The sequence below is a fragment of the Epinephelus lanceolatus genome, chromosome 4 (genome assembly GCF_041903045.1).
Source record: "Epinephelus lanceolatus isolate andai-2023 chromosome 4, ASM4190304v1, whole genome shotgun sequence".
Classification (NCBI taxonomy): Eukaryota; Metazoa; Chordata; class Actinopteri; order Perciformes; family Serranidae; genus Epinephelus; species Epinephelus lanceolatus.
The window spans coordinates 26,616,894-26,641,783 of record NC_135737.1 but is presented as its reverse complement, the minus strand read 5'-3'; the positions used below and the strand labels follow the sequence as shown (position 1 = coordinate 26,641,783).

The 24,890-nt window shown below is 41.6% G+C and overlaps 1 protein-coding gene across 2 annotated transcripts in view; it reads right to left on the bottom strand.

The window, feature by feature from the left end:
• Positions 1-779: 779 nt before the first annotated feature.
• The window catches only part of prkd2 (protein kinase D2), a 47,151-nt gene continuing 23,040 nt past the window's right edge, over positions 780-24,890 (bottom strand). The window contains exons 2-19 of one of the 2 annotated variants that reach the window (XM_033631869.2): positions 16,114-16,252; positions 15,619-15,750; positions 15,271-15,470; positions 13,308-13,491; positions 13,121-13,192; positions 12,909-12,926; positions 12,586-12,745; positions 11,327-11,438; positions 10,428-10,505; positions 10,023-10,341; positions 9,729-9,781; positions 9,558-9,630; positions 6,735-6,841; positions 4,458-4,619; positions 4,083-4,181; positions 3,605-3,872; positions 3,132-3,217; positions 780-2,384 (exon numbers count right to left, since the gene is read on the bottom strand). In XM_033631869.2, the coding sequence (XP_033487760.1) occupies positions 2,160-2,384; positions 3,132-3,217; positions 3,605-3,872; positions 4,083-4,181; positions 4,458-4,619; positions 6,735-6,841; positions 9,558-9,630; positions 9,729-9,781; positions 10,023-10,341; positions 10,428-10,505; positions 11,327-11,438; positions 12,586-12,745; positions 12,909-12,926; positions 13,121-13,192; positions 13,308-13,491; positions 15,271-15,470; positions 15,619-15,750; positions 16,114-16,252 (2,487 nt within the window). In that variant the 3' untranslated portion in view covers positions 780-2,159. The remainder of the gene's footprint in view (positions 2,385-3,131; positions 3,218-3,604; positions 3,873-4,082; positions 4,182-4,457; positions 4,620-6,734; positions 6,842-9,557; positions 9,631-9,728; positions 9,782-10,022; positions 10,342-10,427; positions 10,506-11,326; positions 11,439-12,585; positions 12,746-12,908; positions 12,927-13,120; positions 13,193-13,307; positions 13,492-15,270; positions 15,471-15,618; positions 15,751-16,113; positions 16,253-24,890) is intronic. The other variant, XM_033631870.2, reaches the window with a different exon arrangement.

Sequence of the window (24,890 nt, the reverse complement as noted above, 5' to 3'; positions counted from 1 at the left end):
AAATTTGAAGTAATTCTCTTCAGATGTTCTTGAGATATCATGCTCATGAGAATGAGACAGACAAAGCCACAGTGACCTTGACCTTTGACCACCAAAATCTAATCAGTTCATCCTTGAGTCCAGGTGGAGGTTTGTGCCAAATTGGAAGAAATTCCCTCAAGGCCTTCTTCGGATATAGCATTTACTAGAATCAGACAGACAAAAGGTCACAGTGCTGTTGATCTTTGACTATTAAAATCTAACCAGTTATTCATTGAGTCCAAGTGGACGTTTGTGCCAAATTTGAAGAAATTGCCTCTAGGCCACCTTGAGATAACACATTCGTGAGACTGTAGTCTCGCTCACCAGACCGTTCTCAAGAAAAGAAATGGTTGAAAACTGCTACAAAACCGGAGGTGGTGGGGCGGGACTTCAGCGGGTGGCTCATTCCGCCCAATAAGAGGCTGATCTATCTAGACTACAGTTACCTTGACCTTTGACCACCTTATCTAACCAGTTCATCCTTGAGTCCAAGTGGACGTATGTGCCAAATTTGATCCCTCAAGGCGTTCTCAAGATATCACATTCATGAAAAATTGATGTACAGACATACAGACAATCCAAATACATAATGTCTCCAGTCACAGCTGTCACCGGCATGGAAGCAGAGTAAGCACATTGTCTGCATCTGGCTGACTGCTCAATTTTGTGGGTGTTTTCTTTCAAAAAGCTGAAAGTTACACTTTCTAGATGACATTTATGTACGGACAAACAAATAAAACATCCAAGACAAAAAAGAATATTGTTCAAAGTTTGTATTATCCGTTACCAAGGCTGGGATTATCCTTCAAACATGTTATACACAGTCTAGGCATATTATTTGACAACTACATAAACTTCAGGTTACACATGTATAATAGACCATCATAACTACAGTATGTTTTATATTGTATTAGATAACTCTACTACTTCACAGAAACATGCAACATATTGACATGACAGGTTGTCAATAATCAAACTACATGCACTCTCCAAAACCTAGTTTAGTAACCCAAGCTGTCTCTCTATGCACTTAGATCACAGGAAGAGGTCTGCTTCTCTTAACAACAGTAAACAAGGAGCTGTGATGGTTGAGAGGTGTCCGTTTACCTGCTAAGGTGTAAAAGTTCTGCCTTCATTGGCAGTATTTGAATCCTATGTACACATAACTGTAAGGACATATTTTTCACCATTTTAAATACAAAGCTGTTTGACTTTAGAGATGGGTGAGAACTGCCAAGTCAGGTAATGAACAGCCCAATGCTGGAGTTCATTCAAACCCGCAAAAACATCTTTAATCACATATATTTTCTAAGAGTCTATTGTGGCTCAAAACTAGTGGTAATTACCGGAGGAATTGCTGTCACTAGATCAATACCTCCAGTCCTCACTACAGGACATGCATTTATGGGGATGCATTTGTGAATGTTGATGGGTTTGACTCTACGTCTGCACATTAGTAATTACCAGCACAGAGGAAGTCCTTTGTCACTGTAGAGCACCCAAAAGAGATTGAAGCGGTCTTTATCGAAGACATAAAAGGGACTGTACTTCCAGTCAGTCCCATTAAATGACACCAGAAACAAATGTTACTACTCTTTTAATAGGAGGCAGTCTCATTTTCAATATTTAAATCTATTTCTTTAGAAAAACATCTCAATAAAAAAAACATCGACAACAAATTCTTATCTTTATCTCTTGTGGTGATGTGGCATTTCCTTGCCACACTTCAGGGCATCTTGCAGTGGGAGGAAAAGAACATGCCTCTTTTTGTGTGACAAATTATGATTTAAAGTTTCACTCTAATTTCATCTGTAAAAACTCCCCAGGTCAGCCGCACAGTCAAGCTGTCTTCATCATAAAAGAGTCATCAAAACAGATGAAAGAGGACCAATAACGGCAGAGGTAAATACCCAGAGGGAAGTTTTGATGACTTCAGGCTGGAGAAGAGAAACTGGATTTATTGCTGTAAAACTGTCAACAAATGTGCTGTGGAAGTCTAAACAGCTGGAGGCTATTTTTATCAGACCCATACAACTATTTGTCTCTTTCAGGCTTTAGTCGACCATCCCAATCCTCCCTCCCTCTCCCTACTTCTTTCCTCCTTCGTAAGTGAGCTCAAGTCCTATGTCTCTCTCTGGTCAGAGGATGCTGACCCTCTCAGTGAGGCCTTGCACATCTGCATCCTCCCTACCCTCCTCATCATCAGAGGCCGGTGCAGGAGGAGGAGGCACAAGGTGAGCAGGGTAAGGCAGAGTATGTTCACGGGCAAATGCTTGCCAGCGGCTGTCATCACTCTCATGGGTGATGTAACGGCCGCCGAGTTTAGTCTCCAGCTCCCGCAGGTCCAACCATGTCTGATAGTCCTGAGACACAAGACAAGGGAATAAATACAGGGATGAAATTTCAGTTTCAGTTTCGGGAACCTCGAAATTTGATTAACGTTAAATTGGCTTTTATGTGTTTATAGCACATAAACCGGTAATCACATTAGACCGTGTGTGTGTGCGTGTGTGTGTGTGTGTGTGTGTGTATGTAACTGTATATGTGCAAGTTCGAACTTGGATGACCCCAGACTGGTCTGATTGCTTCTGAGAAAATCTAAAAAGACACTTCTATCCAAGTAAGGGCCACTGTGACACGAAACGTTAATTAATACATGGACGTTCTTGCAAAGAAACAGCAACAGTGAGTGGACTGGTTTAAACTGACAGAGCCTGTTTTTCTACTGCTACACATTTAGTTTTGAAGGAGACATATAAGAACTCTGCAGTTGATGAAAACACATTTTTTACAGTTAAGTTATCCTCAATAAAGCTCCTAAATATCAGCCTTGAGAGTCTGTCTTGCTGCTTGTTTATGAGTGAAAACGCCTGGTGTTTATATTTGCCATTTTTTGGAGTGGCTACAAATTTCATTGACTTGTTTGCAGAAGTCAAATAAAGGTGAAGTTCTTGTAAGGTATTGCTCTGCTTTCGAAGTTATTGGCAGAAATGCTTCTTATTGTAATTTAAATTGGGGATTAATGCTTGTACTGAAAGTGTGATAAAGAGTGTCAGACAGACTTCCGTATCTGTGCATGTATGTGCATATGAAGAGTTTCTATGCGCTACCTGTAAGTACACATGGCTGAGACTTTTGTCCACGCTGTAGCGTTTCCTCATCTTAACCTGCAGCAGGTTGTTGATTAAGTCGGTCGCTGGAAACACAAAAATATACAAATCCATATATTGTATGAAACTGTCAAGTTGCAGAAAAAAAAGGAAACAAAGTTTTGAACTCTATATGACTGTTTTACTCTGTACCTAGTTGTGGTAGAAATATAACGTAGTAAACAGGAAGCATGTTTAATATGACTGTATCATCATGATGTAGATGGAAACGCAGGTTGTAAAGGAAGTGCGTTATTACAACATTATTGTGAAATACACTTTCATTTGAAATTGCTTGTCCTGCTTTTACAGTTCAAGTTAACCGTCCTCATCAACACTAAGAGTTGATGATTCAACTTTATGATCATTTTGCATCTCGAGATGTGTCTCACAATGAAACTTCCCCCTCATTCCCCCGCCCCCCCTGTGTTTACCATCACTGGAGATCTGTTTCCAGGGGTTGGGAGGGTACATGAAGGCAGCGTTGTGGATCTGGTCATTAATATCTTCATCCTCATTAAAGGGGAATGTCCCACTCAGGCTGACATACATAATGACGCCGACCGACCACATGTCCAGTGAGCGGTTGTAGCCCTGGTTCAGCAGAACCTCCGGGGCCAGGTAAGCCGGGGTGCCGACCACCGAACGACGGAAAGACTTCTCGCCAATGATACGGGCAAAACCAAAATCACACAACTTCACCTGAGAGAAAGAAGCAGTCGGGTGAAAACAGAAGAGTGGTGAAATGACAGAGAGGCAACAGTAAATACAAGTGAGGAAACACTTCTGAGCAACTGCACCACAAGTGCTTTGATGAAGTATTGACAGAGTGTGAAAACCATAATGGCTGCACAATGCGATTGCGTTTTAGTGTGTGTGTTATAGGAGTATCTGAGTGTGTTTTTTGTATACCTGGGGAAAGGGATCAGCAGAGGCAAGCAGCACATTCTCAGGTTTCAGATCACAGTGAACGATGTTCTTAAAGTGTAGATGCCTCAGAGCTGCAAGGATCTACACATATGCACGCCCACAACCACACAAACAGGATATGATTTAGTCTGAGGTAACTACAAAGGCGAATACAAACAACACACAAAGAGACGTTATGACGCATTAGACAGGCATCAGGACGCCCAGAAAGCAAACCACAAAAAGCATGCAGCCAGACACTGCAGCCTAAAGATGTCACTGTCGGCAATAAGTGGCACACACCAGCACACACATTCACACTGCATAAATATACTGATACACACAACTAATCCTGTCTTTGCTGGGGTGCATACACACCTGTGTGATGAGGAACTTAGTAAGCCTCTCAGGCAGCCTGCCTTTCTCACTGGAGAGGATCATCTCCAGCATGTCACCATGTAGCTTCTCCATCACCACAAACACTTTCTCTGGGGTCTCAAACATGCACTCCAGGTTCACAATGCCCAGGTGACGTAAACTCTAAGAGAGGGGCCAGAGGGGAGGAGGAGATATAGGATTAAATGGCAATGTGGGATTTATTTGAAAAAGAGGGGGAGCATGAATTAGCAAACAGAAGAGGAGAGTGGTGAAAGAGGAGTATGGACAGAATGAGAATTGAAAGAGAATATTAAACAGTGTGAGAGACAGGAGTCAGTGTGACAGAGTTTGAAGACAAAACAGACAAAGACAGATGGAGTCAGCAAAAAATGGTAAACCACAGGAGAGAAATGTGAATCACAGCAGGAAGAACAGAAAATGGATTATTACGTAGTTGTGCTTCAAAAATGCCATAAAATGTCCTCCAGAAGGCATATTTATATAATTCAGAGCCGTAAGTGTATTCCACTTGAAAGCTGGTGAATGTGGCAGAGACTTTTTGGACTGGCAGGCTGAATGAGTAACTGCCTTTCAGCGACAGAGTCATTATCAAGTTTAGACAACAAACGGACTAACAAAGCTCCTGTCTCCATCTGCTGGTGAACAATGAACTGTACATTTAAATAAAACTAAACCAGAGAAAACTGGCAGTTCAAGGAAGTTAAATTGAAATGCATTTCTGTTTCCAAATTATGTCTAAATTCAACTATTCCCAACAAAATGTACTGTAGAAAACTGTACAACATAACATTTGTTCTATTAATTCACTCCTTTAACCAAACAATTATTGATATTTACACTTTTTTTCCTCAGAAGTGCAAATTTTTTTAAGTCATGTTGGCTTTCAGCTGTTTAAAAAAACTAAAATACTTCATCTTCGCAATTTATTTTGAACTTTAAATTCACTAAATTTTAGAGCCAAGTGGCGACAGCCAAAATGTCAAACTCAGGGCCTCTGAACAGGAGTCTACAAACCAAAGGGTGACGTTGCCGTAGTTACCTCCATTATTTTATACAGTATATGGAGCCTGACCCACCAAGCCAATGGTCAGCTGTTGGTCAGTGTTTTCATATTAGCAATTTATTTTGAACTTTGCAAATACTATGTCAGTTTCTAAATTTTAGAGCCATATGGCGATGGAAAAAATGTCAAACTCAAGGTTTCAAAACAGGAGTCCACAAACCACTGAGTGACATCTCAGTAGCTACCTCCATTATTTTAAAACAGCCTGCAGAGCCTGACACACCAAGCCGATGGTCGGCCATTGATCCATGTCAGGCTGTCGGTGAGCATCTGTCGCCCTAGTTTTTAGCGGTGTGTCCCACAACAGCTTTTTTTTGGCCAATGTAGCATGTAAGATAAGATCTTTATTGTCTCCCTTAGGAGAAATTTGTTTTGGACCCGTGAGAGACCGTCCACCGTCACACAGCCACCACATATACAGACAACATATAAACATAAAAAATAAAAAAAAATAAAAAAATCGGCATCAAAGATGGCAAAGGCTGTGGTGTGAAAGCACTCTGATTGGCAGCTCAGCTGCTGCTGGTATGGAGAGATACTTCCTCTCATGCAGGTGCAGAGCGTGCATGCTGGTTGGCTATTGCCTATAGTGTTTGAGAGACACAGGCAACACGAGGCTTTTGTTGCCTCTAGTTTTTTGATGTTCAAAAAATTCATGTAATCATCACTGGGAACATGAGTGCAACTGTACAAGGCAGTAATCAGATAACTCTGACCTTTGCAATCTGACCTTTTCAGTCTTTATAGATGCCAGTCTGGCTTTTGTTAAACCGTATAGCCCAGGCTAATGTTTCCCAAACTGATTGTCCCTCCTCTTTGATACTATTGTCCTATTAAAACACATTAAGCACTATGAGTGTGGGGTTTCCCTTTACTATAAAATTTGTCCATGAGCCATGGATTGGTTTGATCAGACACTAAATCATCTGTTCCTAAGAAGAAAATACAGAGGAAACTGTCCCTCTAGAAATGCTTCTTTATTTCTTTGAATGACTCATGTGGGATATTTTGAGACTCAAAGTCAAACTGAGTTCATACAAACCTCATCAATCTCACAGTGAGCACTCGTAAAGGACTGTCTGTTATCATTCTTAATGTATAAGCCGATATAAATCACAAATCCGATGTACAGCAAAGCACCTGTTACTGTGTCAGCATGAAAGCACAACCATTTACAGCTGCAGTGTGTTTACCTGCAGTATGGCCACCTCGTTCCTCAGCTGGCTCTCCTGCTTAGTGGGAAAACGAAGCTTGTCAATGACTTTGACAGCGACATCTCTCCCCGTCTTCCTGTGCTTTCCTGTTGAAGAAATGGAGCGTTAGTGACAGATGTGGCTGTGAGATATTCTTCACATACATGTGGACTTAGTATATTGGGCCCTGTCATCCAGAGTTATGATGCACTTGAAATAACGCTCCACTTAATTAACATTGCTTTGATAAAATAGTCTAAATCGGACTGTGTGAAATCTTGGGGGTTCCCTTTCAAAGACATATCTACTCACAAATGCATCAGTATAGTCCATGTTTTGTTCTTCTTTAGACACTACTGTTTACTACACAACACTTCAAAGTGGAAACAGACAACTTCTCATCTTTTTTACCCTTAGCGTTTCCAAGAGGTATTATTGTTGGCACCACTGTGATAAAGACAACCTAATTGCTTTCCATTTTCCTCAGATCCTAAAAACTTGACAACACTGGACACACACCATTTTTTGTTTTCCACAGTTACTTCAGTTGTTTCACCATCTGCCATTTCCACTACTGGGATTAGTACCAGCTAAGATCTTACACTGATACTCTTTGGTAACTCAATCAATCAATCAATCAATCAATTTTATTTATAAAGCCCAATATCACAAATCACAGTTTGCCTCACAGGGCTTTACAGCATACGACATCCCTCTGTCCTTAGGACCCTCGAAGTGGATAAGATAAAAACTCCCCAAAACTCCCCAAAACTTCCCAAAAAACCCGGTAACTGGGGCTAGCTACCGTAGAAAACACAAGTGCCACCCTCTTCCTGTTTTGGTTCTGCAATGGTTGACACAGTTCCCTTATCACTGAAATTGACCTTTTATTTTGTTTTATTTACTCTATATATGCTTCTTTTAGGTAACATCATTAGAAATCACTCTATAAATTTCCATTGTTATGCGGATGATACACAGTTGTATTTATCGATGAAGCCAGAAGAAAGTAATCAATTAACTAAACTCCATAACTGCCTTAAAGACATAAAAAATTGGATGAGCACCAATTTCCTGATGTTAAATTCAGACAAAACTGAAGTTATTGTTCTTGGCCCCAAACAACTCAGAGACTCTTTATCTGATGACATAGTTTCTCTAGATGGCATTGCTCTGGCCTCTAGCACTACCGTAAGAAACCTCGGAGTAACATTTGATCAAGATTTGTCTTTTAATTCTCATTTAAAACAAACCTCACAGACTGCATTTTTTCATCTGCGTAATATTGTGAAAATTAGGCCTATCCTGTCCCGAAAAGATGCAGAAAAATTGGTCCACGCTTTTGTTACCTCAAGGCTGGATTACTGTAACTCTCTATTATCAGGTAGCTCTAATAAGTCCTTAAAAACTCTCCAGCTAATTCAGAATGCAGCAGCACGTGTACTAACAGGAACAAAGAAACAAGATCATATTTCTCCTGTTTTAGCTTCTCTGCACTGGCTCCCTGTAAAATCCAGAATTGAATTTAAAATCCTACTGTTAACTTATAAAGCTCTAAATGGTCAAGCTCCGTCATATCTTAGAGAGCTCATAGTGCCATATTATCCCACCAGAACACTGCGCTCTGAGAACGCAGGGTTACTCGTGGTCCCTAAAGTCTCCAAAAGTAGATCAGGAGCCAGAGCCTCCAGCTATCAGGCTCCTCTCCTGTGGAATCATCTTCCTGTTACGGTCCGGGAGGCAGACACCGTCTCCACATTTAAGACTAGACTTAAGACTTTCCTCTTTGATAAAGCTTATAGTTAGGGCTGGCTCAGGCTTGCCCCTTACCAGCCCCTAGTTAGGCTGACTTAGGCCTAGTCTGCCGGAGGACCCCCTATAATACACCGGGCTCTCTCTCTCTCTCTCTCTCTCTCTCTCTCTCTCTCTCTCTCTCTCTCTCTCTGTCTCTCTCTCTCTCATCCTATTACTGCATCTTGCTAACTCAGCCATTCTGGATGTCACTAACTCGGCTTCTTCTCCGGAGCCTTTGTGCTCCACTGTCTCTCAGATTAACTCATACCGCAGCGGTGCCTGGACAGCGTGACGTGTGTGGTTGTGCTGCTGCCGTGGTCCTGCCAGATGCCTCCTGCTGCTGCTGCCATCATTAGTCATTAGTCATACTTCTACTGTTATTATACACATATGACTATTGTCACACAAGTATACTGCCAGATATTAATACATACTTTCAACATATTGTACCACAGTAGCCAGAACTATAACTATAATATTATTACTTTCATTAATGTTGTTGTAAGATACTGTCATTACCTGCATCTCTTTCTCTGTCTCTCTCTCTGTCTCATTGTGTCATATGGATTACTGTTAATTTATTATGCTGATCTGTTCTGTACGACATCTATTGCACGTCTGTCCGTCCTGGAAGAGGGATCCCTCCTCAGTTGCTCTTCCTGAGGTTTCTACCGTTTTTTTCCCCATTAAAGGGTTTTTTTTGGGGAGTTTTTCCTTATCCGCTGTGAGGGTCTTAAGGACAGAGGGATGTCGTATGCTGTAAAGCCCTGTGAGGCAAATTGTGATTTGTGATATTGGGCTTTATAAATAAAATTGAATTGAATTGAAGTGAATTATTTTGCTAGGAAAACGTACCAGACAGTTGTGAAAGTGAGGCTGATAGGGAACCAATCGAAATGTTGTGCAATCAACATTTACATCATAACAATTGGTTAAAGAAAAAAAACTATTTCCACTTTAAACTAATTTTGACCTTCACAAAATGAACCAAACTAGGGTTCAGCATCAGTTGGACATAGATTTACATACCTCCGTACACCACTCCAAATTGTCCAGATCCCAACACTTCATCAGCAAAAATCTGGTACACTGTACCAATATCCTGTAGGACAACAATATTTCACTCAATAATCATCATCCTCAATGTGTAATTCATTTAAAGATGGAAGGAACTTCCTAAAAATTGACATAAAGTCATACCACGTTCTCTTGGATTTGACTGTTGGACACAGATATGCTGATAGAAGCTTGTCCTGAAAATACAGCACCAGAAACAATGTAAAGGTTACACAGTGTTGTGAGTTCTTAATTGTCTATTATTTAAAAACCACTCTTCCAATTAGTCAGCTAGAGTTGGCAAGTTGTTTTTTCACACTTGATCCACTATTTCTCAAGCATCTCGTTGGTGACGTAGCAACACGCACACACTTTTTTGGCATATTATACTGACATGCCCATCCATATATTGAATGCAGCAATGTGCTCTTAACTTACTGTGAGTTGTGTTCCCCTCAGCTGGGGGTGCGTCCTGAAAGATGACTGGCATGAGGGCCTGGCGAATGGCGCTCTCCCACGCTTTTGCCACCTCACGCCCAATACCGCTGTTGGGAGCTACTTGGCTGGGGGAGGGAGGAGTCTGAGGGTGAGTTTGGGGGGTGGTGGGGGACAGAGGGGGGAGGGTGTTGGGGTCCTCGCCTACGAAGTAGCACATATTCCCTGTGATGAGCTCGAAGCAGTGAGGATTTGTGCCTGGGGGGACCAGAGTGAAGTTGCCAGCTTGACGCACCTCCAGGATCTCGGATAGAGGGATCTCCTGCGAGAGGGATGGACCGGTGAGGTTACACACTTTAAACAAATGACTTGAGATCTATAGCTTTTCATGGAGTAATTTATATTTACCTTGTAGTATTTGTTGGAAGTGTTGTTCTGAAAAAGGATGATGCACTTACAGTCCAGACGCCAGTAGTGCCTCTTTCTCTGTTGGGGATTGGAGGAGGTGGGGGCAACCAAGGTAAGGCAGGACATTGGGGGGTTGGATGGAGAGAGGACATAGGGTGAGGGATGGGGCACGGACCGGGGCAAAGTTCAGGGATCAATTTGAATGCATTTCAAGTTTTGGCGTTGACGTCCAGTGGAAAAGAAGAGATGAGAAGAATGAGCAGGAGCACAAGCTGCAGGATGAGAAGGTGAAGAGAAAGAGACAGGAGACAAAAGTGACAGAAAGAAAAGGAGTGTGTTAGTGAGCTGGAGGGGGAAAACAAGCAAGAACAAAACAGAAGAGACAGCGAGGTTTCTTTGAGGACAAATATAGAGAATACGTTAGAAAAAGAAAAGGCAGGAAATGGGCTTTTAGCTTGAATTCACCACACATCGGCTGAGTGCTGTTATGTTTGCAGGGAACCTCATCATCAGTCTTCAACTGTTTTTTCTTCCATAGCGCACACACACGCACACACACATGCTCACACAAATATAAAAGAAAAAAGAAATATAAAAGCAAAAGGAAGTAATAAAGTGCATAAAGCCAAATGATTAAGGTTAAAACAGTTGAGAGAGAAACTGGTAGACAGAGGAAATAGACTAGAAGGTCCTTTCTGTCTGTCTGAGTGAGTGGAGAGTAAAACAGAAAGACTTTCAGCAGTAAATCATAGAAAAGAAAGTAAAGAAAGTGCATCGAGAATAAACTGACTTAAATCTGTACGTCCAGCAGCAACAACAATGACTAAGATACTATTCAGGGGAACTGGTTTAGATACCCAGAAAGAGCGTGAAGTGGGAATTCTGAGTAATATTTTTACCAGTGTGTCCTTATTGCTGTAGTGAACCATCCATCCTTCCTTAATAGCCGTACTGGATCGACGGGTTGTCTGTCTCACCGACTGCACCACCCTCATTAACGGGATGTAAACACTGGAGGAAGAGGGGCAGAGCTCAGTGAGTAAAACGTGTGTTTCAATTTCTGTGTTACAGTTATTTTGGTATTCCTGTTCATTAAAGCACCAGTGTGTAGGATTTTGGGGCAAATATTGGCAGAGATGAAACATAATATAATTAATGGGTTTTCTTTAGTGTGAAATCACCTGTTACCTTAGAATGAGCCATTTATATCTACATACTGAGCAGGTCCTTGTCCATGGAGTGTGGCATGTTGCACTGCTGTGTTTCTACAGTGGCCCAGAACGGACAAACAAAACACTGGCTATAGATAGGCCCATTCATATTTTCACGTCGGCCACCGTAGTTAGCATCTCCTCAATGATATGAACAGCATTGGAAAAAGACTGATTTTTAGCATGACACTGCTGTATTCAGTGTTTTCACCAGTTCAGATCACCAGGACTCAGGATTTATAAACACTGTGTACGCCCAAGACGAGGTCTGAAAGAGGTGTACGCCAGCTCCCATGCAAAAGTTGTGATCTATAAAAACATACTTGACAGGAGAAACTTTGACCAATGTTTCCCAACATTTTGGAGACGAGAAACTGATGACGCAGATGGTGAGGTGGAAGCCTGATTGTAGAAATTGTTGAATATTTTTTGGTACATGCCAGTTTCGGCTTTTGTCCGTACGTACATTTTTAGCATGGATCCTACACATTGTTTTATAAATGAGACCCCAGGTTTGTTTGTTCTGGAAAGGTAGAGACCTCTGCAGATTTGGCTCCCAGTAATAAAACCATCTGAACGTCTGGATCTTAAGTTATCAAAGAAATAAAGTAAGCACACATTAGCAGGTGCTGGGCTAGTGGACCGTCTGCAAAGAGCTGAACAGCATCGGAGACACGCTGATTTGAAATGTGAAACTTTTTGCTCAGTTTATATACAGGGTCCATTTTTTTTGGAAAAGAAGAGACCTCTGTAGATAATTTGGCTCCCGGTACGAACCTCCTGAACACTGAACGCTGATTGAATTCTAACCAGGAGTTCATGCTTGGCACATGGGAGTGTGCCAGTTTCAGCTGGTTTTGCAATCTGCAATCCTCACCACTAGATGCCACTAAATCCTACGCACTGCTCCTTTAAAGGACTTATTTCTCCAAATATTTTCCTTGTACCTCTGGTCTCCGCTGGTTCCATCTTGGTTGTTTTCAGGAGAAAAGGACCCAGGGATGCTGCAGGCCTCGTCCGAGTCGTCTATCGAAGACTTGTCTGAGGCATCGTACTCACTGCTGTAGTCCATGGGCACCTCAGGGTCAACACTGGGACTCAACATGTCTGGGGCAAAAGAAGAGGGAAGGGATTGAGTCCATCGTAAATTTAAAATGACTATGTGGTTAAAATGCTGTGGAAAAAATACTACTGTTTGCTACTGCTATACAACTAACACCGCTATGAGAAGGCTTTACATGCACCAATACAGAGTAGCAGTTACACTTACCGCAGTTACTTCTGTTGTCTGAGAAGATAAAAACATTAGTGCCAGTGAGTTTCAGTCTTGTTAGACAATGCGTTATATCATGTTATCATGTTATTATAGTAACCTACTGTAGTTCTGACAATAGAAACATGCAGATGAGAAAATAATATGTTTATCAAATCCATGCAGGGTTAACAGAGTCATTAAGAAATTAGATTCTTATATTCTCTCACCTCCAATGGTCTCCCCAAGGCAGTCATTAGGAACCTTATACGCACAGCGTTTATGGCAGTTAAACTTGCAGTCTGGAAGACATGAAACACATCATAATCACACGTATACTCGCGATTATATTTAGCTGATATTCTGTGTCGCCCTGGACATGCAGAAATTAGTCTCTCTTTCTTTGTCTGTACTCACCTTTGCACTGTAGGCCCTGCCTGAACAGTCCCCGAAGAAGCCTCTTGCAGTACTGGCACACCGTCGGTCGTGTGTAGGAGTGGACAGCGAACGTGTGGGGCACCTTCACCTTGCTCATCAGGATCTTGTCCAAATGAACTGGTCGGCCCGTGTAGAAGCGACGAGCATCACTAGGGGTTCGTGGCTAGCAGAATAGAAAGGAAACAAGATTATCAATTAAACCGTAAACTGTTTTGGTAAAACAGTAAGAACACTATTATCTGATTTATCCAACTAAGAAAATAACTACGAAGCTAATTAATTACAATTAATTAATTATTAATTAATTATTATAAAGACTGAATTTCTAAAAAGAAAATCTCTTGTGCTTAAAGGGATACTTCACCTCAGAATTAAAAACACATATTTGTCCTCTTACCTGTAGCATTATTTATCAGTTTAGATTGTTTTGGTGTGTCTGAGTGTTGGTGTGTTGGAGCAGTTTAATGTAGGAACTATTTTCTTTCTACTGAACGACATCCACTGCAAGCTCACCTAGCACCATGGAGCTAAATGACATTATGTCCATGAGTAGATGCACACTTCCTTCTGCGTGGTGATACAGTTGACAGCTGTACTTTGATAGAAAGTTCCTACATAAAACTGCTCCCAACAAGGTCTGTGGATTATCTTGAGCAACTGACTCATGGTCTCTGGAAATAGACACTCATGTTGAGTTTTTTAAGTTTGTTTTTGGCACTTTGAGCACCACAAGCTGAGTGCCATTAAGTTCCATTATATTGGAGAGAGGGTGGACATCTCTTGGCGGATATATCCAATTCACACCCAAACAATCTAGACTGATAAAAAGCACTAGAGGTAAGAGGAAACATATGTTGTTGTTTTTTTGTGATCTGTGCCTTTCAACCTGCAAGATCTGATTATTTTGGCCACTTGGGGGCAGCAGGAACCAATTATGAACACAACATTGATGCATTATTACATATGGTGAACAGCTGCTTACATTCAGCTGTTAAGAAGTGACATTATTATTCGTTTGGAGCCCTGTTTTTGCCCACCTGATGACTGTATGTCTGATATTCACTCTCTTTAAGCTCTGTTTTTGGTTTCTACCAATTCCTGGGGGAAATATCTGTCTCTTTGCTGATAAATGCTGCACCAGCTAGTCACTAATGGCGTCTGTCTGCTAGCAGGAAGTACACAGTGGACTGTTAGAGCTTGTTCATTAAAGACAGCCGCCTGCTGTAGCTTGAGACAACACTATGAGCAGACAACTACAAATTGTGGTTGAACTCACTATAGAGCTTCATAAATTAGAGAAGCGTTGCAGAGGACAACAATGACAGGATGACAATTCCCTGTAGGTTTATCAATAACAGCAACCCCTTTCTCATATTCATTTGATACATTGTGAGTATACAAATATTGATTATAGCCACGCTAAGCTCATGTTTCCACTCTGAATAAACTGTTTCCATTCTTTTTGTAATTAGAGTAAGTGAATAAGGAGAAATCAACCAGCAGTTATTTCTGTTTGCCATGAGCTTATCAGTTTACTTTAAGCGTTAATCCAAATTTCAACAGCTACATACCCCCCCTAGAGGATTGCACTCATGCAGGCAGTTTGGTTTGATGAGGTATCCATGACAACATTTCATATGCCCTTGGTAGATAAAACTTCTTATTAAAATTGTTCTGGAAGGAAAGTCTGTGGATTATTCTGAGTGACTTTGCATCTCAAAAGTTTCACCACCATCACAAATGTGTCCATCACCTGTGGTTTTAGTCTCAACCTAAAAGCCTTGTGAGTAAGTGACTAAACGGAGTTAAGGTGGGTTCACCCTACACCACTTTAAAAAAAAGCTGTTTGATGTGGTCAAACAAATGCTGTCCACTGGAAAGCCTCCCTAACTTCTGTAGTCTAAACCCAAGCAGAGCACTGTGTACATGAATCCACCAGTACCATTTGTGTGTGTGAGCGGATGAGGCTGACATCCTCTGCGCAGGTGGAGGCCGTCCCTGCACTATACAGAGACTCAGTGGTGGAGAGACGCAGTGACTGGCTGCTGCTTAGGGAGGTGGTGGACAGACGCCGTTTCCTAGCTCCACTGCAGTTGTTTGGTATGCTGAATGCACAGCGCTTGTGGTAGTTTAGCCCACATCCTGCAGGGGGCGACATCAATCAAAGAACCAGTGAGCAGGAGAGATGGAGCATATTTGGTGAGTGTTACAATTCTTTTCATTTCTCAGAGAAATGTCAGGACCACATCATCTTTTCTTATTTACACTTCACCTCCCTTTTTTTCCTCACCGTCACATTTGAGCCCTTGTCTGACTAGTCCGAACAGCATCTCTCCACAGTGATCACAAAAGGCCGGGGCCCGGTATGAGTGCACGTTCAGTGCGTGGGGCCGAATTTGGAAATCTTCAAAAGTGGCTGCCGCTAAAAGAGATAACAGATGTGGAGCGTGGTCACAGTGGGTGTCAAGATACAATCAAAGCATCAACTGGGCAGAATAAAGAATGATTAGATGGATGAGATGGGAACAGTATGGAAATATATATGGGTTTTCTTCCTGACAGCGGGACGGTACACTTTGAAACAACAAAAGAAGAGATTAGGCCAGTGAAAGATAATGTCTGTAGTAAAATGAGCAGATAAGGACTGATTTCAAGGGTTGTGATGCAGAGTAACAACAGTAATGAAAGGGAGATAGCAGAGGAAAGAAAATGTCATTTAGATTTTAATGTGGCTATCTTGTACCCTATTGACACAAGATAAAAGAAAATAGAGGTGCTTATTTACCAGAGAGCACCACCTCCACTAGATCTCCCTCTTGGATGTCACTGGCACTTTTAACCAGCTGCAGGATGTTGTTGGTGGTCGTGTCATGCTTGAACAGCAAAATCTTGTCATAAATGCCGTAGAAGCCGCACTCTGGGAACTGGAACATACAAAGAAATAAAGGAAACATAGATTAGAAGAATCAAATGGTTAAGAAGGCAGATGCTGTACAACAAATGCTGTATGTGTGCATGTGTGTTGCCTGTTAGGTGAGTCAGTTATGTCAACAGTTCACTGAGCTTCTATTAGTGACAAAAAATGTCTCGTTTCAAATAAAATCAAAAGCAGATACACAATCCAAGCTGCCATGTAACAGCAGAAAACAAGCCATCAAACACTTTAAAGGCCGGGACATGAAAGCATTGTTAAAAGAGGTTTAAATTGCATGTTCAGATTGGATAATATTTATATCAGAATGTTTATATATTTACATTCTTCCAAAAAGAGCTAAATATTAACTAATATACAGATGGTCTTTACTAAATATTCACAAAATAGCATGCAACCACCATACTGTTTTTTACATGTTTCATGAGACACCATAAACATGAATACATGTATAAACCTTAAAGGTATACTATGCTGGATTGTTGGTTATGTTTGTAAACATGCTAAGCAAAACCCGGTGGAAGGAGGTAAAATCCAACCCCAGATTAACTCTCATTTTGCCTCACTATGTTAGCATTTTTTGGCCTGTGTCTCTTGGATGCCTGCTGCTTACGTCTGGCGAGCCCGGTCTCACTCTGAAGTCATCGGAATCCGACGCTTGGGCAGTAACTTGCGGCCAGTTGCCGTTATAGTTTAAGAACAACTGGCGGTGTCAGGGGGAAACGCAGCAGGGCAAGGACAAAAGTTAAGGCGGCAAAAGTCCGAGTGGGGCAGGTGGAAGGGATGGTGGATTGGCCCGATAAACACCGACTTTCACCCCAGAGAGCAGTATTTGCACCACGTAAAATTCTAAACCCTGTTCTTTTCCCCTAAACCTAACCACGTACTTTTGTTGCCTAAACCCAACCATGTGTGTTTGTTGTTGAAGGAAAAAGAGATGTTAATTCACGGTGTTGTACCAATGTAAATTTCCACATATAATGTGTTGGTCTGGCACCTGGTTGCTACTATATATGAGTCAGTACACCATTATCTGTATCTGTTCCACCAACTAAATTATCTGTATTCCTATCTCTATTCAGAATGGGTAGGTTTTAAACTGGAAATGGATGGGACCTAACCAGACGTTGTTATTTTAAACCTGAAATTGATGTGGGTTGATCAGTTGCTATATTTACTATTTATTAGAAAACAATTTCCAGAACAGCCTCAGGCTTGAGCTTCAGATCATTTTTGACTTACTCACAAGAGTAAGAGACTTCACACATCTACTCAAATGAGGATTTTCCTTAATCACAAGTATGGATATTGACGCATTCTTTAACTTGAATGATACTCGTACTTGTGAAAAATACATTATCTGTACCATATACGCATTTCACCGGAGTGCTCGGCTCAACCCTAGTTGCCTCACTTGAGTGTTGTGGGGGTACACACCCATAAATGTCCTGCTAGTAGGAAAATACAGGCAGAGGTCACAGTCCCTGCGGAAAAATACACCGCCACACACTTTTAGTGGGTCATAAGTGATGATCGAGAGGTATGAGTCAATACATTGTTTCTTGAGAAACAATGTACGTATATACTGCACAGTATATCTTTGTGCTTTGAGGTAACATGGAGGAACATTCAATAATTTCAAAAACTTATTTGCAAACTGTTTTTGTGTCTTTTTAAAATTATTGTATGAAAGTATAGGACTACAAAAAGTTACAAAATATCACATCAAAACTGATCACTTTAAACTGACTTGCCTACACAACTCAGCAACAGCCTTCTGTCAAATACTTCATAAACTCAACAGTGCTTTTTCATAATCAGGCCGGGAGGAAGTATATAACAGGTAATTTTTTACAACTTCAATAAGAAATTCCATACTATACTCAACGCTACACCAAACATCCTAAACAGTCACTGCTCTGCCATTTTCATCTACAGTAATCATCTACTGTAACATTTAGAAACATCACATTTAGAGCTGTAAACATGGTACATGTAGATACAACACAGGAATGTCTATATGCACTCAAGCATATGACATGTCTGTATGTCCTCAGCTAATTATATCATGCCATGCTGTGTAAAGCCCCTGGAATATATAGCAGCCAACACAAACATGAGCAAACAACCATATACCCCCCACACCTCACACACACACACACACACACACACACAAATGTAACCGTTGATATACAAGAACCACTGACTGAATTACACAAATCAAGCAACTTGGGCAATGAGGAAAGCAAGACATGGAGAAACTCTATCCTATCTTCCTGTTATTCATATACAAGTACACACACACACACACACACACACACACAGGCGTTTCCATGAAGCTCTTCCAAAGAAGATATGAGAGATGAGTGTGTCAGTCAGAAGTCAGCAGAGCAAAGGAGGCTGTCATAGGGAAACCCTGCTCTCCTGAATAGTTAATACTGTCTGGTTCACTTCAGTGGCCACATCACACAGGACACCATGGCTATATACACACACAGACATGCGCGCACACACACACACATAGGAAAACAGACAGAGAGAAAGAGAGGAAGATATTCACGGAGTTTTAAAACTTGACTAGTAGTAAGAATACTCCGGACACACTTGGTGAGACCAGAAGGAGAAAGAAGAAGACGGAAGAAAATATTCTCCCCGTCTCTGTTGTTGTTGTTTTTCCTGTAGCGGAGTCAAGATTCACCATCTGGCCAGACTCTAACAACTTACAGGAAGGGGAACCGTGGTCTCCACCTTGGAACGACACAATGACACATATACACCTCCTCCTCACTTACCAACAGACACACCCTCCTTACAAACAGCAACATGCACCCTCTCTTCCCCCCCTATTTCCCTTCTTTTCTCCGAAACACACACACACACACACACACACACACACACACACACACACACATACACACACACACACACACACACACACACACACCTCCCTCTTAGTTTCCCAACAGGCTCTCCACATCACCACATCTGAAATCCAGGCCTGGTTTGTACCACTGCCAAGCTACACAGTGAGTCCACCACGCCCCAGCAGTGGGCTACTGCTGCTGACCTCACAATCAACTACAAGACATGAAAAGCATGCAGTGGCCTTTTTTCAAAACCTGCAGAGGATCCTTGACCTGATAAACAAACATTAAAACCACAGACATAAGGTCAACCCCCCCCCCCAAAAAAAAAAGATAATTAGAAGGAGGTGGAATACAAACCCTGAGAGGTGAAAGCAAATCAATGTATTGCATCCATTTAAATAATACCTCTGTTTGTTAAGCAGACTTATTATGCAAAGTTGATTCACAAACTTGGCAAAGGAAACCCCAGAGGCTTTCTCACACAGAGAGTACAGAAGAATATCTTTTTAAAAATAATTTCAAGTGTGACCTTATCTGTTGGTGATTTATCCCCAACATTTCATCATGTGGTTTTTGTTGCAGATTTTTTTATCATCTGTGGTTTGCAAGTGAGGAAAAATCATGATTGTAAGTGACTTTAAACACTTCAAATCATGCAACAACTGGGTTTTTAAATATATCACTCATTGTCTGTAATTGCTTATCCTGTTAGGGGTCACGGGGGCTGGAGCCTATCCCCGCTGACATTGGGCAAGAGGTGGGGTACACCCTGGACAGGTTGCCAGACTATTTCAGGGCTTAAATATTACAGAGTCCAACAATTTGGTCCAACATGTGTGTGGTCCACCAGTGTTGTACTACTCAAGATCAGTGTCATCTCGTAGTCGACTGCATTTTTACTCAGTCTTGTCTCAGTCTCGGACGAAGAGGACTCTGGATTTTATTTCAGAACCACAACTGTGGGATTATCGCCAAATTGCCTGTTCAAGAAAGGAGTGTTGAGTAAAGATGGTTACCTTTATTTCAGCTCCTTAGTTTTTGTCTGTAACTGCTGACTTGTACAAAACAAAGGGAAATCCCCACACATAAAATTCACCATTGCAGCCTTAACTTTATTAAGACAAATCTTATGGTACCCTTGTACATAAACACTTATAATCAGTTTAGCAATAAAAGAGGTGAATATAAAGGAATTTTCATTAGTTTTCTGTGGTTGTTTTTATGGGAATTTCAGGAGCGCCTGCTGCATGGTTTGCATGTTCTACATTTTATTTTAAGTGTGTCACTGGTCTTGGTCTTGACTTGGTCTTGATATGCTCTGGTCTTGTTCATGACTTGGTCTCGATTTCAGGTGGTCTGGACTACAATACTGGTCCAGCCCACAACCGTAGACACACACACACTCAACCTAGTTTACACTTGGTTTAGGACCAAACAGTCTCTCCATTGGAGACCTCACTGTCTCTGAACATATGTGCATCTTGTTTGATACAGTGTTCAAGGCTACAACATCACTGTGAGTACAATAGCCATCACAGAGAAAGACTATAAGGTTCTCTGGGTGATGAGGTGATCAGAACATCAGGGAGCAGAGCTCACAGCGGCTCTGGAGTGTAGACTTTGACCATGGCTTGGTGGAAAAGATTTTACTTCAGTCAGCAAACTTCATCCGTTTATCCGGGGCAGGGTCTCGGGGGCAGCAGTCCAAGCAAAGCACCCCAGACATCCTTCTCCCCAGCAACACTTTCCAGCTCCTCTTGGGGGACGCCAAGGTGTTCCCAGGTCAGATGAGATATCATCTCACCTGATACACCTGGGAACACATCATCCGAACCACCTCAACAACCACTTTCAACACAAAGGAGCAGCGGCTCTACTCCGAGCTCCCTCCAGAAGTCCAAACTCCTTACCTCTAAAGCTGAGCCCAGCCACCCTACAAAGGAAACTCATTTTAGCTGCTAAATTGTATGTGAATTAATATGTTAAACATTAATGCTTGGCTTGGTTTCTCACAAGGAAGCACCGAGTTCAGCAAAGCAGGGAGTGCAGAGTGGTGATAACAACTTCCCCTTCTTGTGGGAATGTTGTCTCAGGGCCTACAGATGGATGCTAGGGTGGAGGTGGGACTTTTGAAGCACTATATGAACAGCAGCAGCAGTGGTGCCAACAGTACTAGTGAGCAAAATCCCAGCTAGCAGGTGAACAGTAAAAGAGTAAGCAGAGCACTGATGGCTTTAAGTGCACTGCCTTGATAATAAGGAAGTGTTAGATGTGTTTCAGTGACATGTGAGTGCAGCAGGGATTCGAGTTGGGCTGCCTGAACTTTGTTTCATTAGCAGTGATCACAGAACTCTAAAAATTCAGCAGCATTGTGTCTTTCATGAGTCCGTAACCCTCCAGTCTGAATAAGCCATAAACTCAATGTCAATAAGGACTATTTCTCTGGTAGTAGTTTAGCAGTTTTTAAATGCTGTGAGCAACCCAAATCCCAATTTGTGATGACCAGATAAAACCAGAACTATCTACATGTCTAGATACCACTAGCAGTACAAGAGAAAAATATGCTCTTTGTTGGTGAACAGGGCCTTTAACCCAAACAGACGTCTACATTAATGGTTCTGTCTACAGGTCAATTAGACGATACAGATGCTAATAAGAAGAGGCTCCAAACTTTACCAAGACCAGACTTAAAAAACCCACAAGCTCTCTGACAGGAGTGAATCATGTAATAACTACATGCATCAGTACCTGGGGTTGCCACAAATAAGACCAACTGCTGCCACTTGTAATTACAAAACACCCACAGAGCCCAGATCAGAGGAGACTCCCAGCTCAGCCCAAATCCACAGACAACCCTCGGCCTAAGTCATTTGTAAGTCCCACAGCGCCGTTTGATGCCAGCCACTCTGCCATTAACCCCACACTGTTACTGTTACTGTCGCTTCTTTCCTGAGCAACTCAAGAAACAAGGCAAGTCATATTATCCTACGCCTTCTGTCCAAAACATACACAATGTGCTGACCGCAACTGCAGTTGCCACGTCTGTGCAGACCACAAGTCTTTACAGCTCGACTGAGAGGCACAATATCCCAGCTCCCCCAAACCACAGTTACCTCAGAGAAAATGACCATTTTCTGCTTTTCTTCTCTCCGTGTCCCAGTTCTCAAAGAAAATACAGGGTGGGAAGAGCACGAAAGCCACACAATACTTCTGTCTGTATGTCAATATGGTAAAAAAAAAAAACTATTTGTCTTGTAATTACATAACCAGCTCTAAATGTTTGTGTGTACACAGTATATCTTGCTGTGAGGGTAGAGGTTAGGAGTATCATGTGTGTGCATGTGTGTCAAGTCTGCAGACAAAGAGCTGGCTGTATTATCATACATACTGTAGTATAGTGTAGTGTGGCTTGCCTGAAGTCAGGGCTGTGTCTCTAGCTGGTTTCTTTGGGTTACCAGGGATCAGGTTGCCCTGCGCTGCCTGCGCTATTCCTGCAGCTCTTCGGGCCAATGAAGCCATTATGAGTGAAATGAATTATGGACTAGGCTTTCTTTACCCCAACCCCTCCCTCTTTTTCTCCTATCACTCTTAATTTCCTCCTCAGTGCCTTGTTTATCAACCTCTCCTTAGTTTTCTCTTCTGGGCTGTCCAGCTGTCCTTATCAGATATCAATCTCTTCTTTTTTTTTTTTACCACAATGTTTTATGAGCCTCTCTGTAAAGGAACAACATATGAGACAGAAACAAGGATGCAGAAGGAAAAGCATTGTGTCATCTTTTCTGATCTTCACTAATTTTGCCCTCAATGTGGTCCACTCCCTCTCTCGCAAGCTGACGTAATGTTAAGGTCGGCCAGCGGCGCATGTCCTCGCCAATGACTTAACTAACCTTTCTTCAAAGGTTCGATGCTGCGTTCTGCTCAGGGCATGATGAAATGATTTTCCACGTAGGTACACTGAGCAAAGAAATCTAGAAATCAATGCAGCACAAAGAGACTAAAAACACTTTTAAAATTCTCTATTTCTTTTTCTTACTGAACTATCTAAGTCCCATGTCTACTTTCATGTCCTTTATGTGTCTTTTAAAGGTCCAGTGTGTGGGCTTCAGGGGCACCCATTGCCAGAAAAGGAATACCATGTAACGAGTATGTTTTCATTAGTTTATAATCACCTAAAAATTAGAATTGTCGCGTTTTCGTTACCTTAGGAGGAGCTGTTTATGGCTACATAGGGAGCCGGTACTCATTCATGGAGTCCCCCTTATTGCTCTGCCATGTATCTACAGTAGCCCAGAATGGACAAATCAAACACTGACTCAAGATAGGGCCATTCATGTATTCATGTCGGCCACCATAGTTAGCAGCTCCTCCACAATGAGCTGGAACAGCATCCAAAAACACTTAGCGTGAAACTGAAACTTTTAGCGTAAAACTGCTTTATTCAGTGTTTTTACTGGGTTTAATCACCTGGTCCATTTGTTTTGGAGAGGAAGAGACCTCTGCATATAGTTCATCTTCCGGAAAAAAGTTCCTAAACAATTAACATTGAAGGAATCCTAACCGGGAGTTCACACTTGGCACACAAGAGAAGTTTCAGTTGGTTGCAATCTGCAGTCGTCACTGCTATATGCCAATAAATCCTACACACTGCTATACCTTTTAAATATGGATGTAGTTAGAGCTGTGATGATTAGCTGATTAGTTCCATATTTTACATGGTTACACAAGTTATATATTTTAATATTTTCGTTTAACTGTTTCAGTCAGTTAATGGTTCCAGCTTCTCAGATGTGAGGATTTGCTGTTTGTATTTTGTCACATATGACAGTAAATTAAACACATTTGGGCACTGGGACACTGGCTTGACAAAACAGCCAATTCACTGACATCACTTTGGGCTGTAGGAAATTGTAATGGACATTTTTCATTATTTTATTTTGACATTTTATTCAAACTAAACATTAACTGACAATAGAAACAATTAGTTCTAACCCTGGATGTATTTTCTAGTTTCGAGAAGCTTAAGTCAAGATTTCTATTTATTTGTCTTTTTTTAAATACTTATGCTGGATTACATGTACCACATGTGGGATTTAGATTCAACTAGAACAGATCTGCTCCAAAATGCATGTTATTAGGATTACGAAGGTGTTTAAAAGGAACAGTGTGTGGTACTTAGTGGCGTTTGGCAGAGGACTGCAGATTGTAGATTGCAAACAGCTTAAACTTCTCCTGTGTGCCAAGCGTGAACCCCCGTAGAGGTCTCCTCCTGCTAACCACAATGGCCAACATGAAAACATGAAAACACAAAAACATGAATGGCCCTGTTGAGAGCCAGTGTTTGGTTTGTCTGTTCTTAGTGGCACAACATGGCAGACTCAGTGGACGTAGACTTATTCCCTACGTAGATAGAAACGGCTCATTCTAATGTAATGAAAACACAATGCTTATCTTTAGGCGGTTATACACTAAAGATATATTTCATTCCATTTCTGCCAATATATCTCCCTTAATCCTAATCCTTATCCATTCAGTTCATGTGCAATATAGTAGGTGGTACATTGGGACTGATGGGGTTAACAGGAACTAGTCCAAGCTGTTCATATTGGAGCACGAACGCTATAAACTAACTACAGAAATACACAGCTGATGCTGGATCTCTTGTCATCATCGCCCTAAGCAATGACAACTGTCACTTGTTCACGTCGATAAGGTCAAACATTACTCAGTCATTATTAAAAACACACAGTCACACAAAAGGATCAG